The sequence below is a fragment of the Saccostrea cucullata genome, unplaced genomic scaffold (genome assembly GCF_032062105.1).
Source record: "Saccostrea cucullata isolate Sc308-1 unplaced genomic scaffold, CSIRO_AGI_Scuc_v1 ctg3917, whole genome shotgun sequence".
In the NCBI taxonomy this organism is placed as follows: domain Eukaryota; kingdom Metazoa; phylum Mollusca; class Bivalvia; order Ostreida; family Ostreidae; genus Saccostrea; species Saccostrea cuccullata.
Genome location: NW_026923874.1, coordinates 70001 through 87692, shown reverse-complemented (window position 1 = coordinate 87692; position 17692 = coordinate 70001). Strand labels below are relative to the sequence as shown.

Genomic DNA, 17692 nt, shown 5'->3' with positions numbered 1-17692 from the left:
TTTTTTGTTTGGAAAAGATTTTGATTTCAGACCATGATATTAAGTTTTTTACAAAGAGAGAGGAAAGAGTAATAACTTATAATCAGAACCTAGAATTTATTATAAGAGGAGTCTACTAGTATGAATCTAACAATTATTGCCAAACCTCCTAAATCCATCCAAGATAACGTCATTGAATTCTGCTTCCTTAGTCAGAATATCACTGGGATGTAGAACTGAATGTTTACATGTAAGAAAAGAATGCACGAAATATGGAGAGAACAAAAGTCCATCAAAACAATAGAAATCGAGGACAAAAGCACAAAGAGACTTCTTAAATTTCAGAAACAAAAGGAAAAAGGAGTTCATGCTCCCATCGTTTATGGCAAGTTTATTGGAGTCGACTACCAACATAAGTCTCAATTATTAAACTTTAATAAATAAAGTAAATAAGTATTTGGATTTGAAAACTTCGGTACATGTAGTTATTTCTCTTATCAGATGGTTGATCTCCTTCAAAGAACATGACACTTGTCTTTTTGTATCGTATTTTACAACGTCAACCCTTTTTAAATAATAATACAATTCGGAAGTGAAATAAAGAATAACAGTAAAACGTATACTTTAATCACAAACATGTACCTATAGACCTGAATTCTGGTAATTATTTTCTACAAAATGAAATATTTAATTGAGAAAAAAGTAACCAGTAAACATTTCCCATAGGATTTATGACTGCTTCGTCAATAAAATGGATATTTGTTTTCGTGTGAGGGTCATCAGCAAATCAGAAAATGGTTCTGATTCTACATAAAAGTAGTTAAGTTGATAATAAAATGATGATACATCTCCTTATTTATGTTTTCTTGCCTGCAACTGTGTAAACACATGCATAGATTTTTTTAATGCGCGCCTCATCTTTCATAAAAATTTATAAATGATTAATTTTTTTACGAATATTTTTAACACTATCTATTCCTCGAATCATATCGGCCGCTTTTTCTGCTATCATTATTGTTGGAGCATTTGTGTTTCCAGAGGTAACATGACGCATGACAGATGCATCGACCACACGAAGATTCTGTATACCTTTAACCCTGCAAAAATAAATTACTGTTGTGACAAAAGGAAATACAAACAACTTTCTCTTTTTCTATAGATCAAATAATTTACGATATTCATATCACTCACTGATAATCCATTTAACGAATTTAAGATTGTTGAATTATACATATTCTGAATATATTTAGGAGTATTTTTGCGAGTATTACCTTAATTATGTTCTTCAGTTATATTCATTCTTTCTAGTCCAATTAAACGCAGCCTTAACATTCAGTTTACATAAGATTGAAAGCAAACAAATATTAAATTTTTAAAATAAATCTTTGTTTATCACAATTAAACAAAATATATTTAATTCTTAAAAAAGTAAATAAAATAAAATTCAAAACCTTAGTTGTGGATCAACAACAGCTGTGTGATCATCTAATGCCCCCATTCTACAAGTAGACGTTGGATGCCATACGCCAGAGGCGTAGTGCTTGATTCTACAGACCCAATACTCCTCTGAAGGGTATTGTAGCTCGTTACATGGAGGATAATACTCCTCATAGGGGTCTGATGGTGAGGCACCAATTGATCTGAATGCTTCTGTGTTAGCTAGCTTCATAAACTGTTCCACTCCTAAGTAAAAAAAATAATTTGCAGATGTGACCTGTAGACAGGGAACACTTCCATGGTACCTGATACCATCTCTGTGTATATTGTAATTGAGTTTAAACAATGTACATAAAAAACAATATTTCAAATTGAAGACTACCCAATCAAAACAACATAAATTATGAGCAAAAAATTTTATATGGGTCGTAATTTTGCTAATATTGAATAATAAGAGCCTTTTTGTTCAACTACATAGCGCTCAAGAGATGTTTGACCGGTCAACAGCAACAACAACAACAACAACAACTAGAGGCATATGAATATAATGGCAGTGTTAATGTTTTGCTGTGGGAGACCCAAAATACGCGTCAGATCAAAAGGTTAAATAGAAGATACACAATGGCATTATGTAATAAAAATTCTGTGAAAGTTTCATTAAATTTCATTCAGTGGTATGATAGAAGTTGCGGATAAGAGATGGGTACCCCAAAGCGTAACAGACGGACGGACATACCGATTACTATATACCCGCCCGCTTTCAAGCTTTGCAACTTAATTAGTGATGTTTACGTAAAAGAAAGCATTCAGATCACCATGTACATGTATATAGTAATCATGTAATCCATATCATTCATTGGTTTGAATGTAATCATTTTTTTTCAACGAAGCAAAGTTAATACATGTTACAAAGTTTTACATTCTCCTTTTCATTCAGCATTTTTTGAATTTCATGGTCACAGTGACAATAACGGATTTCGAATTCACAATTAATCATGATCAGAACATGTCCTCGAGTACCCATCAGTTGGCAGACATGGCCACAATATACAGGTGACTGTTAAAAGATCAACAACAGCTGTGTGATCATCTAATGCCCCCATTCTACAAGTAGACGTTGGATGCCATACGCCAGAGGCGTAGTGCTTGATTCTACAGACCCAATACTCCTCTGAAGGGTATTGTAGCTCGTTACATGGAGGATAATACTCCTCATAGGGGTCTGATGGTGAGGCACCAATTGATCTGAATGCTTCTGTGTTAGCTAGCTTCATAAACTGTTCCACTCCTAAGTAAAAAAATAATTTGCAGATGTGACCTGTAGACAGGGAACACTTCCATGGTACCTGATACCATCTCTGTATATTGTAATTGAGTTTAAACAATGTACATAAAAAACAATATTTCAAATTGAAGACTACCCAATCAAAACAACATAAATTATGAGCAAAAAATTTTATATGGGTCGTAATTTTGCTAATATTGAATAATAAGAGCCTTTTTGTTCAACTACATAGCGCTCAAGAGATGTTTGACCGGTCAACAGCAACAACAACAACAACAACTAGAGGCATATGAATATAATGGCAGTGTTAATGTTTTGCTGTGGGAGACCCAAAATACGCGTCAGATCAAAAGGTTAAATAGAAGATACACAATGGCATTATGTAATAAAAATTCTGTGAAAGTTTCATTAAATTTCATTCAGTGGTATGATAGAAGTTGCGGATAAGAGATGGGTACCCCAAAGCGTAACAGACGGACGGACATACCGATTACTATATACCCGCCCGCTTTCAAGCTTTGCAACTTAATTAGTGATGTTTACGTAAAAGAAAGCATTCAGATCACCATGTACATGTATATAGTAATCATGTAATCCATATCATTCATTGGTTTGAATGTAATCATTTTTTTTCAACGAAGCAAAGTTAATACATGTTACAAAGTTTTACATTCTCCTTTTCATTCAGCATTTTTTGAATTTCATGGTCACAGTGACAATAACGGATTTCGAATTCACAATTAATCATGATCAGAACATGTCCTCGAGTACCCATCAGCTGGCAGACATGGCCACAATATACAGGTGACTGTTAAAAGATAGATACTATCAACTGCTAAATTTTATCCTCATGTAAAGTATTTAAAATAGTCTAAGAAATTAATCGTCGTAATTATTTACCTTTCAGCAATGTCTTCATATCATCTGGATGATCCAAGTAATTCGGATCTATAAGGGGTGGATCAAAGGGATCGGTACTCTGGAGGCGGATGGTTCCTCTACTCTTGGGATGAAGAAGTATATTTTCGGTGAAGAAGCTTCCTCCATTGCTGATGAAGTCCGTGTACGCTTTATATACACCCTCGGTGATCTTCAAGATTTTATAGTTGAAAATATGAGAAAACAGTTATCACCCTTTGTTTTAAAAGTATGAAATTCAAGATATGATTAGTCTTTCATTAGTTTTAATTAGTAATGCGATAATTAATGTCAAACTTTTTCTTTCTTTTTCAAAATCTATCATAAAGCATACTCTCATTCGGGTCTGATGAAACTTCTCATTAGTACTTAAAGTGAATTAGACGATCCTCTATTATATGAAAAGTTAAGTCATTTAATTTTGTTTTCTCTTTTCTGTATTTCAGACAAAATGTAAGTATAAATAAAATATTTTTAGAAAAGTTTTTTGAAAATAATGTCTATAGTCAAAGATGAAATTTTAAGTAGTTATAATTTAAAAAGTAAAAAAAAGAGGTAATTTAATAAAAAAAGGGGCATGGACACAGTTTCAGGTAAAATTTCAAATTTTTTTTTTCATTTTTTACAAATATTTAACCAGGGTCTAACTAACGATCATCACAAATTTGAACGCCTGTTGTCTAGATACAAGGTAGATTTAGAGCTCCAAACCCTTGTTATGTAAAAAAGGCTATTGTCATGTTTTTGTTTACACACTGTCAGGTATAACACAATTAGCCAATGTGTTTGGATTAAGAAGAGTTTTGTAAGTTTATAGTTTTATTATGAAGTCACAGCAAAGGTAACAAACAATGGCACTTGAAAAGTTCAATTACAAAGATCTCAGTGTGGCAAATCACAATCACACGGAAATCTTCTTTTTTATAATTTATTATGACGATTAAAGGCAAAACAAATCCACAAGGGTTAACAATCACAATACTACATTGGCTAAGATGATCAGATGGTTTCTGATATGTATTCAATATTTCTTCAATGTAAACACAATATAAAATCGATAATAATTTAAGATCACAAAAACTCTCATATATATAGTATTTAAGAAATATCTGGAAATAGAAACTTCTATAAAATTCTAGGTCATCACATTCTGACATATTCTAGAGATTTCTTGAGAATTCATTCACGAAACATATAGAACATTCTAGACTATACATGTACATCATAAAATTTCTATAAGATACATTAAAATTGCGACAATTCGCAACACTCCCAAGACAAAGGCAAGTAAATAATTAATTTAATTGTTCCTTTATCAGTTTTGTAGTTCTCTCAGCGGCCTGTCTTTTTGCTCTAGGTAACGGAGGAATAACATCGACTGCTGGCTCTTCCTTCGTCGTATCACTATCACCAAGGTTAGATTTATCGGTGCATTCTATAGGATAAAGTAAATTTAACGGTCGGTTTAATGATCTTTTGTTAGGTAACATTACCTTTCCGGACCTGTATTGTCCATCTTGACTCATTGTCAAATCGCAAATTCTTCCAATCTTCCAGCTTCCTCTAGGGAGTTCTTCTTTGATGAGGACAGCATCACCAATTCTTACCGGCCTGTTGTCTTGAATTCGTTTTCCTTTTAATTTATAGGATGTTCTTTCTCTTAGACTTAAAAGATACTCATCTCTCCATGTCTTCCAGAATGTATCTAAAAGTCGTTGACCTTTTTTCCAAATTGCCAGTAAAGTGTTTACAGAGCTTGCAACAGGTACATAGTCTGGGTCCATGGGATCAAAATTTTCACCATCTTGAAGTCCTATTTTTGGATTCAAAGTGAGGAAATGCGCTGGAATAAGGGTGATGTTTGAATTAATATCGTCTCCAATATAGACTAAGGGTCTCGAATTCACGACTGCTTCAGCTTCTGCAAGCATCGTTCTCATTTGCTCATTTGTTAAACAGAGTTTTCCTATAGTTTTTCTTAAGCATCGTTTGACAACACCAACCAGACGTTCATAAAATCCTCCCATCCATGGTGCCAGTTCCACAATAAATTGCCACTGAATCTCTTCATTTGCAATATAACTTTGGACATCATTATCAGACGTAACATTTTCCCAACTTTTATCCAAAACCAGGCTTGCAAGTTTGAATTGAGCACCATTATCAGAGATAATTTGTTTTGGCTTGCCCCAACGCGCAATAAATCTCCTTAGTCCTAGGAGAAACTGTTCTGTGGACATGTCCTGCATGAGTTCAAGATATATGGCCCTTACTACCAAGCAGGTAAATAGACAGACCCATACCTTTTTATTGCCAGTTTCTGTTTTGATGAAGATTGGTCCAAAGTAATCCACTCCCGTGTATGTAAATGGTGATGATTCACTCACACGTTTCTTTGGTAGTGGAGGCATCAGTGGCATCTTGTATGGACCACCCTCAAACCGCTTACAGATTGTGCATTTATGAAGTATTCATTTTACTTCTGCTCTTCCCTGCGGCATCCAGTAGTCTTGACGAACCAATGACAGTGTTTGGGAGACTCCAACATGAAATGATTTTTTGTGGATGTAATCAATAATCAGTCCCGTCACATGGTTCTTTCTTGGAAGGAGGATGGGAGTTCTTGCTCCTTCTGAAAGCTGAGCATCCTTGAGTCTACCAATGCATCTGATGATTCCTTCCTGATCCAATACAAGTCCTAATTGACTAATTAAATTATTTCTCTTATTTTCCTTGAGTGAGGTTTTGACATCACCATAGTTTTGAGTCTGGATATTCTTGATTATAAGAATTTTAGCATTCTGTAGTTCTGAGTAAGTTAGATGGTTTTATGGCATTGGCATTTTCTTCACTCTTTTCATAAACCTAAGAGTCCATGCTAAAACTCGAGTAAGGTTTATAAATGATGAAAAATTTTGGTAGTCAATGATGTTTGCATATCCAGTTGATTCAGAATCTGAGTTGTTATTTCTTCCGTTAGGACTCTCCCCAGCCACCAGTTTTGCTTCATAAACTATCTTTGGAGTCTTGCATTCTGATTCTATGACACTCTGCATTTCTTTACAGGTTTGTTGACTGTTCCATGAAGGCCAATAGTCTTTCCTTTTAATTAATCATTCTGGACCATTCCACCATTGTTCAAATTCTTGAAGAGTTTTAACTGCTGTTCCTCTGCTTGCAATATCAGCTGGATTATCCTTTGTAGACACATATTGAAAAGTGATATCTTTGTTGTTTCTGATTTCTTTTACTCTGTTTTCCACAAAAGTTTTAAGAGGTTTCTTCATTTTTATCCAATGTAATACACATTGGGAATCGGTCCAAAGGATCTTTTCTGTGACAGGTAACTTCAGTTGTTGTTCAACAAAGTTAATGCAGCGGACTCCAATGACAACAGCCAATAGTTCCAATCTAGGCAGTGTTATTTTCTTGAGTGGCACTAATCGAGTTTTTGAAAACAACAGGTTAACAGTACTTCTTTCTTTTTTGCTCTGGTGTAAATAGACCGCACAGGCGTACGCTTTAGTTGATGCATCACAAAAGCACATTAATTTGTATGTCACTGTACCAGTGAGTCCTATAAAACGAGGAATAGGGCAATTGGGAATATCATCCAGATCTGCGGATATATTTTCCCAGCGTTGAATGTCTTCTTTGGTCAGTTCTTCATCCCACTCTTTCTTTTGATTCCATAATGTTTGTAGAAACAACTTTGTTTTCAAAGTAACTGGGGTGAAGAATCCAAGTGGATCAAAAACAGAAGCAATTCTTTGAAGGACTTTCCTCTTGGTGATAGGTGGAATATGAGTTTCATCTTTTGGACTGTTTATGAATAGGGAGTCCAAGACAAACCAAGAATTTTTATGGTTTCTCTGTTTGCTTGATCAGCTTGAGGAATACACTGGCTAAATTCTGTGGAGTTAGATGCCCAGTCTCGTAAATTCATTGACATGGTACTGAAGATCTCTTTGGTGTCTGTATATAGTTTCCTAGCCTCTGAGACGGACTCTACACCAATGATAACATTATCCACGTAAATATTGCTTCTTATGTTTTCAGTTGTTGCAGTGTTGTAGTTTCCAAGATGGTAATCTAAAGTTGCAGCTAATAGAAAAGGGCTTGATATAACTCCAAATGGAACTCTCGTAAATCTATATACTTGAATATTGTTATCTGTGGATGGAGTTTCCATATCCTTTAACCAAAAGAATCTTGTCACATCTCTGTCCTTTCCTTGTAATTCAATCTGTAGAAATGCCTTTTCTATGTCAGCAATAATTGCAATCCTTTTCATTCTAAATCTCAACAACAGTCCACACAAATCATTTAGCATCACTGGTCCTCTGTAAAGACACTCGTTAAGGTTGTTACACTCTGGTTTGACCTTTGCCGATGCATCATAGACGATCCGTACCTTTGTGGTAGGCTTTGTTGGATCAATGGCAGCATGATGGGGTATGTAGTGTTTGACACTATTCTTCACTTCACTGCTCTTTGTCACCTTTTCAATTATGCCTTGCTTGCACTGGTCCTGAATTATTCCATCATATTGGTGAAGCAGCTCAGGGTTCTTTTTTAGTTTTTGAAGTAGAGATTTCAACCTTCCAAGAGCAAGTTCTCTGTTCTCTGGGAGTTCAGGTTGCTCATCCTTCCAGGGCCAAGTGACTTGATATCTACCATTGACTAGTTTTATTGTGTCGTTAAAGTTTTTTAAAGCCTTGTCATCATCTGATGAGTGGGGCTGATCCTTGATTCCAATAGTTTCCAAGTTCCAGTACTCGTCTAATGATGGCTTCAAGGGCAAACATTCATCGACAGAGGAATGAAGACAATATTCCGTTGTTATATTGTTTCCATTTACAATCAGCATTTGGTGTAAATTATCTCTGGATACCTCAAAGTTAGCTTGTGTTCGTCCAGTGAGAATCCATCCTAACTTTGATGAGAGCAAGTAAAGTCCATGGTCAACTTCAATTTTTTCTGATGATACCAAATCAAGATAATAGTCATTCCCAATAAGGATGTCTATGGTTGAATTCTCTGTAGATTTTGGTAAGGTATCTGCAAACTGTAGATTTTTCCATTGGCACTGTACCTTTTCAATGATGTTAGGTGGTAACGGTCTTCTGTGTATTGGTCCGGTTATTTGAGGCACAACATTTGCTTCAATTCTCATGTAGTGTCCATCCTTCAGTTTAATTCTTAAAGATACATTTGGAGTTTTTACTATTTTTGGTTTCGTGGATCCAAAGGTGACAAGTGATATTTCCTCTGTTCTTTTTCTCTTCAAATTCAATCTTGAAGTAATTCCTCAGTAACATACGTTCTTTGAGATCCAGAGTCCATGAGAATTCTGATTGTTTCAAATCTCGATCCATTCAGATTTGATGCATCAATTTTTGCAGTTTGCATTAGGACCATACTTCCTGATGACAGTAGGCTGTTTTCTCGAACATTGTTAACTGTTTCTGAGTCACATAGTTCGGATGTTTCAACAAAGTGCGAGGTTTCTCTCAAAGGCAGCATTTTCTTGTTGCAGAGACTTCGGTGATGTTTCTTTGTCTGATGGCAATAGAAACATGGTTTGTCGACTTTGCAGTCTTTGCTAAGATGACCTGGCCTGAGACAAATGTAACATCTTCCCTTAATCTTCTGTTTTCTGTCTTCAACTCTCCTGAATTCTTGGCATTCGTCACTCCAGTGATTTTGTTCACAGAAGATACAAATGGGATACTTTCTTTGAATTTTGTTTCTTCTTGGAGATTCTTTAAATGATGTTGTTAAGGCTTCCGCAGATGTATGTTTTCTTTCATGTTCATATAGCATTCCAGGTGATGAAGATTTTCTAGCAGATTGTTCTTCATGACCGGTTAGGTTTTCCATATCTGTAGACTCTCTGGCTGCTATGTACATGTAGTTATCAAGAAATGATCTCAGCTTTTGCACAGTCCATTTCTCTTTCTTTCCTTTCTGTAATTCTAACTGTAATCTGGCTTCTTTTGGTAACTTCGTTATAATCATGGAAACAAAGACATCCTGGTTTACGTCCTGTTCCAATGCTTCTAGGCTGCGCATATGCTTTTCTAAATCATCAAATAGTCTACGGAGACTGAAGTATTATTGAGTGCAGGCTTAATGTTTATAAGGTCCATGTAATGTTTGTTAAGTACAGACTGCACATCTCCGAATCGTTCCTTCAATATGGAGAGAGCTACATCATAATTTTCATGGGAGAGCATGAGGCCGGAAATAGCAGATTGTGCCTTTCCTTCCATTTTACTTTTCAAGTAGTTGAACTTCTCAATATTGGAAAGCCCTGTGTTTTTGTGTACGGAAGCTTCAAAGGAGTCCCAGAACTCTTTCCACTTTAACTTGTCTCCGTTGAATGAAGGGAGCCCAAACTTTGGTAGTTTAACTACTGGAGTCTCTTTGCAAATCTTCTCCTTTCTGTGCAGTTCCTGAATTTGGAGTTCTTGGAAATGCATCAGTTGTTCCTGCATTTTTGTCTGCAGATCTATCATGTGGTCGATTCGTGGGTCATTTGGTGCTTCACTTTTCATATATGAAATGTCCACTTGTTCCAGTCTTTTTTCCAAGAGTAGAAGTTCTTCTGAGCGCTCTGTAACATCTGTGAGCAATTCAAACAACTTCTCACTATCTTCTGTAAATTTTTCAATTTCAGACTCATTGTCTTGTTTTGATTCCAAGGCAATGGAAAGTTCTTTCATCGTTTCTTCTAATTTAGCACCAAAGTCCTTTAACCGTCTCAAGGAAGATTGAATCTGCCTTATCCTGGTTGTCAAATCCTCTTCTTCAGCTTCTGAAGAAAGAAATGTCTTACTTTTGATCATTTCCTTCAGCAGTAGATTCTTGTACCTTGTACAAAGTCCTTTCAAGTATGAGGTTGACATCTTCTTCTTTTCCGTGATAAATTCTTGATTTCAGGCTCCAATTCCCGGGTTCCGGCACCAAACAATGTGGCAAATCACAATCACATGGAAATCTTTTTATAATTTATTATGACAATTAAAGGCAAAACAAATCCACAAGGGTTAACAATCACAATACCACATTGGCTAAGATGATCAGATGGTTTCTGATATGTATTCAATATTTCTTCAATGTAAACACAATATAAAATCGATAACAATTTAAGATCACAAAAACTCTCATATATATAGTATTGAAGAAACTTCTGGAAATAGAAACTTCTATAAAATTCTAGGTCATCACATTCTGACATATTCTAGAGATTTCTTGAGAATTCATTCACGAAACATACAGAACATTCTAGACTATACATGTACATCATAAAGTTTCTATAAGATACATTAAAATTGCGACAATTCGCAACACTCAGAGCCAAGATGGTGAAAGCTCACAAAGTCTTAGAGCTAAGTTCGTAAAAGCTCTCAGAGTTCGTCTACGAGCTTATAGATGGTAAAAGCTCTCATAGTCCATCTCGGAGGTAAGATATTAAAAGCTATTAATTGATACTCAGTGCGCACATCTTTTGTACAAGAAGCTGAACCATAGGGTTCACATTTTTGGTATAGCAATTAGTGAGTTAGAGTGTCACATCATTAATATCAATATTGTCCGCCCCTCACTGAAGTTCTGTCTCACATCTCCTTTTAGGATACAGCAATGTCCTCTGTTTACATTAACATTGTGCATCTTGCACATTCCTCAGTTAATTAGATGGCTGCAGCTTTGCACAAAGTCTGATTGGAAGTGTCAATGCTTGAGAACAACACATCGTAAAAACTAATTGTCCGTCAATTGAAGACGCTCTCTTACTGTATCCAATTTCACAGAGTTTGTAAACAAGCTCGTAATTAAGTTATTATTGTCCGTCGCTCTATACACTGATAGTGTCAATTATAATTCATAACACAATTTCAAAAATAGATAAATGTACTGTACAATTTTTTATATTAATTTAACTTATACTTTGTATGCTCATTGTGTTACACAGGTTAATGAACTAATAAATGTTCATTCAAAGTTGGTAATTTTAAATAAAAGTTAATTAGTTTTAAATACGATTCGAAAGTTACAATTGATTTGCTGAACTTCATTTTGTAATATTTACATTCGCTGTGTTTTTCTACTAAGCTAACTGTGAAATTGATTTGATTACCATTTTCGTGTATACTCACGCGTAGAAATATACACGGAGAAACGTGCGTTACCGTGACGTCACAGTAGGGCTACAGCTAGCGACGTTAGTAAAAGTAAAACAATATAGGGCAGCGAGAAATTCAAATATTGAGTATATTTTTGGTGGTTCCAAACATTTAAAATGTAAATATAAGGAATGTTTTTAAGTTAAGTGTGAATTATTGGTGTGAGAATCACACAGACTTGCTCGTAGGCATATTTTTCATGAAGCGCTAGTGCGCTTCACGAAATATGCCTACGTGACAAGTCTGTGTGATTCACACACCAATAACTCACACAAAACTTAACAACATTCCTTAAATAAATATGATATTTTCTATATGTAAAAAGAAACAAGGCAGAGCATTGCTTACCTTATGAATACTCTAAGTTCTGTATCTTGTTTGTTAATCAACAAATGATGTTCAAATTTTTGTTAATCAGTAGATGATGCCTAAGGTAGGAATTGTAAACATTAAAATGGGTTTCAAAAATCAGTTAAAACTGTGTCCAGGCCCCTTTAAAGCCATATATATGTATATTTTCTCTAATACATTGAAGGTGCCTGATAAATATTACTGGAAAAACAGGTGCCTGGCAGACAGATAAAGTAAAGTAGATAAATTACCGGGTATTCAATCGAATTGACCGTTCACGGTTGCCTAGTGGTAGAGCGTTCGCTTTGTGATCGGGAGGCCCGGATTCGATTCTCATTCACGGCGCCTCGTCGAACCTAAGACGTAGTCAGACGTGGCGCCGCGAATGAGAATCGAATCCAGTGGTGACTGTTCCTTCGCAGAGCGATCGGCATGAGAAGTGAGTCACACGTCTTTCGGATAGGATCTTAACAACGTAGGCGCTGGCACGATAAAGAACTCTCTCTGCTCAATGGCCCTGAATGCCTAGCATAGGTCTAATTTGAAGCCCTTCACCGACATACGGTGACGTCTCCATATAAGTGAAAGATTTTTGAGAGGGACGTTAACAATATACAATCAATCAATCAGTCGAATTGAGCAATTATCAAATACTATATTATAAAATTATTTTTTTTCCGTTGTCCACTTTGACCGGTACATCGAAACATAAACAGACAAGCAATTTTAGAGTGTCGGGAAATTCTAAAATATCGTGTTCATGTCTTCTAATCAAATAATTATTATCAACAAAGACCCTAAAATTTTTCAGTAAACTCAATGCATTCGACCATACGAAAATGTATTTCTTTATGGTATATAGGAAGAAAAACACTTGCTGTGGCCTTCGATCAACTCGACATTTAGATATATGGACGGCGTATTGTCAATTACCAATGTTTATTTCCATGTTTATGTCGATACAACATACCCTTATGAGCTTGAGATAAAAGATACTACTGAGTCTTACGCATATGTTTCATATTCGGATATTTTATTTAGAAAAGAAAGAAGTTCATGGTAATCCAACAACCAAGCTCTAAGATAAACGTCATGAATTTAACTTTTTAATTGTAAGCTTTCTTCACGTATGCAGCAAAATACATGCACCTTCATCAACTGCATACAGAGTTTACATGTATATCTCTCAGTTGATTCGATACGCTGGAGCATGCTCTAAGTATGAACAAATTCTTAAACGAGGAAAATTAATGACAAACAAGTTGATGCAACAATAATATCAGAAGCCTCGTTTTAAGTAATAATTTCGTAAGTTCGAATTCTATGGTCAAAACAATTATCTTGTCACCAAATACAATTTATAATTTAGTCAGATGCTGACTGACGCTTTCATTAATAATTATTAGACCATTATTTACACGCTGAAATGACGACGGATGTTTGCCCTTTTTTTTTACCTACAATGGGAAGGATGCTTACTGTTGCATAATACATGGTCTCCCTCTGATGTGTTGGAGATCCATGTTTACTCTGCTCTTATTTTGTATTGTTTTATGGACTCTTTTGAGTTTGAACACTGTTAGTTATCTCCGCATCTTTCAATTTAAATCAACCGGGTATTGTTTTTTGTTAATTCTCATTTCGTTTTTATATAAGCGTTTTCATTTTTTTTTCTCGTTTCGGCGCGTAAAAGATTTTTATTTTTGATATGATGACTGCATGCTAAAGATTCTATACCTTTGGATCCCAGTTCATAATTTTTGTAAAGTCATAGGCAATAGAAGGCATTGAAAGCAGACTGTAGAACGCCATGTGCATGTATGGAAGCAAGGAACCATCCTCTTTCAGAAATGCGTGAGTCTCCGCATGTGACTTAGACATAGGACCTGTAAAATTTACAGATCTACTAATCTTAATTCGTAATTCAACTATTTGAGGAAAAAAATTATGTCAGACTACACACATTAATAAAAATTATCAGTATTACATGAATGAAATTATAGTACTGTAATGTCCCTTAAGGAGGAATGCCACACCAACTTTTTATTTTATAGATCTCTGAGTCAACCTTTTTAAACAAAGGTTTCAGCATTGAAAGGCCGAAATTAGCTCTCAATTATTTTATATGAATTTTTTTTGTATTTTTCAAAGAAAATGAAAAAAATATTTACATCAAAATAATACACTTTGTTACAACGCGAAATGTAATAACAACGCAAAATGTAATAAACCTGGATAATTACATTTTGCGTAATTACATTTTGTGTCAAAATCAACGCAAAATGTAATAATACGATTTTTAGATTATTACATTTTGCGTTATTACATTTTGCATCGAGATCAACGCAAAATGTAATAACGTCCTTTTTCGTTGTTACATTTTGCGTTATTTTATTTTTGCACTGAAGACAACGCAAAATGTAATATATAATTTGTAATAAAATGAAACAAAATTATTTTTCTTTTGACTGCGTTTAACAAAAAAGAACATGAAATTGATCCAAATATATACATGTAACCAACATGGGAAACATGCTGTTAAAATGTTTAGAACTAAAACAATGAGATCAACGTTAGGGCTTTTACGGACATAAAATCATAAATACATCTAAAGGTATCGTTTTTCTGACCCTGATTTTATTTTTACATGTATATTGAATGCACTGTACTTACTTATAGAGAATTAATTTATCTTTGATTGGCATATTTTTGATAGTCTTTTTGAATTTCTAACCAATAACAGTTAATTACCGTAGGTTGACCATTGCCATTTGGTTCATTAAAAGCTCTTGATATGCATATTCGGCATGCATGTATACACTGGTTAACAAATTAGAAGTGTATGTGTGTGTGTCAAGCGAGGAGGGGCAGGGATAAGATGGGGTGTTTACTTCGTATGTTTATTATTGCATTGTTGTGGACATGCAAAAACAATCCATTTTATTACAGGATGGAAAGAAAGAGAGAGATAGCATTTTGTTTTGGCTTGTCTGCAATGATGTAAATTTGTTTAGAACAGTATGGTATCATTAAAGTCAATAAACCCCTTCCTGCTATACATTTACACCTTCCAGTACAAATGAATAGTTTTTTTTTTTTTTTTTAGATTCATTGCATTTGTCTATAAAAGAAAGCAAAAGCACACTGGTCAATACCCCCCAACAACCCTGCCCACAAATGCACGTTTCTAATTAGCAACACCTACATGTATAATTTGAAAACATTTCTTAAACTGATTTTAAACACAAGTAGCTAATTCAATAAATCAATATATTATAAAATTTAGTAAAATGTAAGAAATTGCGTATATTTTTTTCCTTTTGTTTTATTTTCTTTTCATCGACCACTACACTATTGAAAAATTGTACTCAATCTGGCTGACGAAAAAATTGTGTTATTACATTTTGCGTTCCTGCCTTTTGCTTAATCTCGACGCAAAATGTAACAACGCAAAATGTAATAATCCCAAATTCGTGTTATTACATTAAAATTTAATTTTACTTGTATCAGCAATTTCATTGGCTGAATCATTCTGAGGAACATATAATATTTTGGATAACATAACTTGCCTACGTCACAATGAGTTACGTCAAAAACGTATTACTGCGCTTGACGTTATTTTTAAAATAGTGCTCAATTTGAAGCCTTTTCCGGAGGAAATATTGTCTCATTGTCTACACTGAAATTAAATTATAAGAAATGAAGCTTATTTCAACTTATGTTATCCGATATAACAAAAATTGGGGCAGATTACGCTTTCTTATAAACCGCTTCCCGGTTTATAAAGCGTAAACTGCCCCAAGTTATGTTATATCGGATAACATAAGTTGAAATAAGCTTCATTCCTTAATTACGTTATTACATTTTGCGTTGATCTCGACGCAAAATGTAATAACGCAAAATGTAATAATCCTCAAAAGTGTGTTGTTACATTTTGCGTTATTACATTCTGCGTTGATTTCAACACAAAATGTAATAACGCAAATTGTAATAAATCAGGTTTATTACATTTCGCGTTGTTATTACATTTTGCTTTGTAACAACGCTTTCTTGTAAAAATTTTGTTGTAAATGAATGCATCACATTTATGTCTAATCAGATATGTGAAGAAAAGCCGTATAGATATTAATTTTTTTAAAATAAAAAAAATATTTATGAAAATACAACACATAATTTGTGAATATTTTTAAACCTATGGCTAAAATTTTCTTAAAACAAGTCACAACTGGGGAGAACAGTTCATTACTCATATTTATAAAAGAAATTGAAACAAAATAGCGAAATTTTAGAGAAATTATTTTTTTTAATTTTGACCAATCCCGATCAAAATTAAACCGATCCCGACCATAATAGCACAATAATCAATAACATTTCCCCAAGAACACTTGTCTGATTAGGTGTAATAAGGGTTAAAACATTATTGAACTTGACTATAAAATAGATTTCTTCATTGTAAATACAAGAAGAGGCATTAAATTAGTAGTTTATTCATTTTTTGTTAATTTTGATCGGGATCAGTTTAATTTTGATCGGGTTAGGTCCAAATATTAAAAAATTAATTTCTCTAAAATTTCTCAATTTCGTTTCAATTTCTTTTAAAAATATGATTGACAAACATGTTCTCCTCAGTTGTGACTACTTTTATGGTCTTTTTAACCATAGGTTTAAAAATATTCACAAATAATGTGTTTTATTTTCAAAAATATTTTTTTATAAAAAAATTAAAAAGTCTAACCAGCCTTTCTTCACATATTTTTAGAGATATTAATATGATACATTCATTTACAGGAAACTTTTAACTGGAAAACATCTTAGTTGGATATAATTATTTTTTTTCATTTTCTTTGAAAAAATACAAAAAAATTCATATAAAATAATTAAGAGCTAATATCAACCTTTCAAGGCTGAAACCCTCGTTTAAAAAGGATGACTCAAAGATCTATAAAATAAAAATTTGGTGTGGCATTCCACCTTGAAACTTATATCTATGTCTTTTCTCTTATATTACAGTGAACCTTCAGGTATCCGGACCCCAGATATCCGGATGCTTCAGTGTCTGGACAATTTTTCATCGGGACGGAATTTTTTTAATGTTATATTGTTTTGTTTAGCTTGTGATACAGGTATTCGGACGCTTCACATATCTGGACAAATTGACCAGGAACCAAAGCGTCCGGATAAATGAGGTTCCACTGTATATTTTTTCTATATCGTCGACGTATCGTCAATTGACAAAGGTAATTTCCATTCCTACATCGATACAATGTCCTGGTGAGTTTGAGACAAAAGATACAACACAGTCTAACAGATCTGTTTCATACTTCGATACTAGTATATTACTTGAAAAGGCATTACTGGTAATCTAACAACTAAGCTCAATGATAAACGTTAAGACATAATTTTTTTATCGTCAACTTCCCTTACTTATGCAGCAATTTACCTTCATCACCAGCATATGGAGTTTATATACATGTAGTTTATTCGATACGCAAGAGCATACTCTACGTGCGACCAATTTCTAAAAACGGGTTAA

The 17692-nt window shown here is 34.2% G+C and overlaps 1 protein-coding gene across 1 annotated transcript in view; it reads right to left on the bottom strand.

Annotated features, from left to right (window-relative positions):
• Nucleotides 1–850: 850 nt before the first annotated feature.
• The window catches only part of LOC134265158 (alcohol dehydrogenase [acceptor]-like), a 22856-nt gene continuing 6014 nt past the window's right edge, over nt 851–17692 (bottom strand). The window contains exons 8-11 of the mRNA XM_062747406.1: nt 13897–14045; nt 3602–3791; nt 1431–1662; nt 851–1076 (exon numbers count right to left, since the gene is read on the bottom strand). Of these exons, the coding sequence (XP_062603390.1) occupies nt 911–1076; nt 1431–1662; nt 3602–3791; nt 13897–14045 (737 nt within the window). The 3' untranslated portion in view covers nt 851–910. The remainder of the gene's footprint in view (nt 1077–1430; nt 1663–3601; nt 3792–13896; nt 14046–17692) is intronic.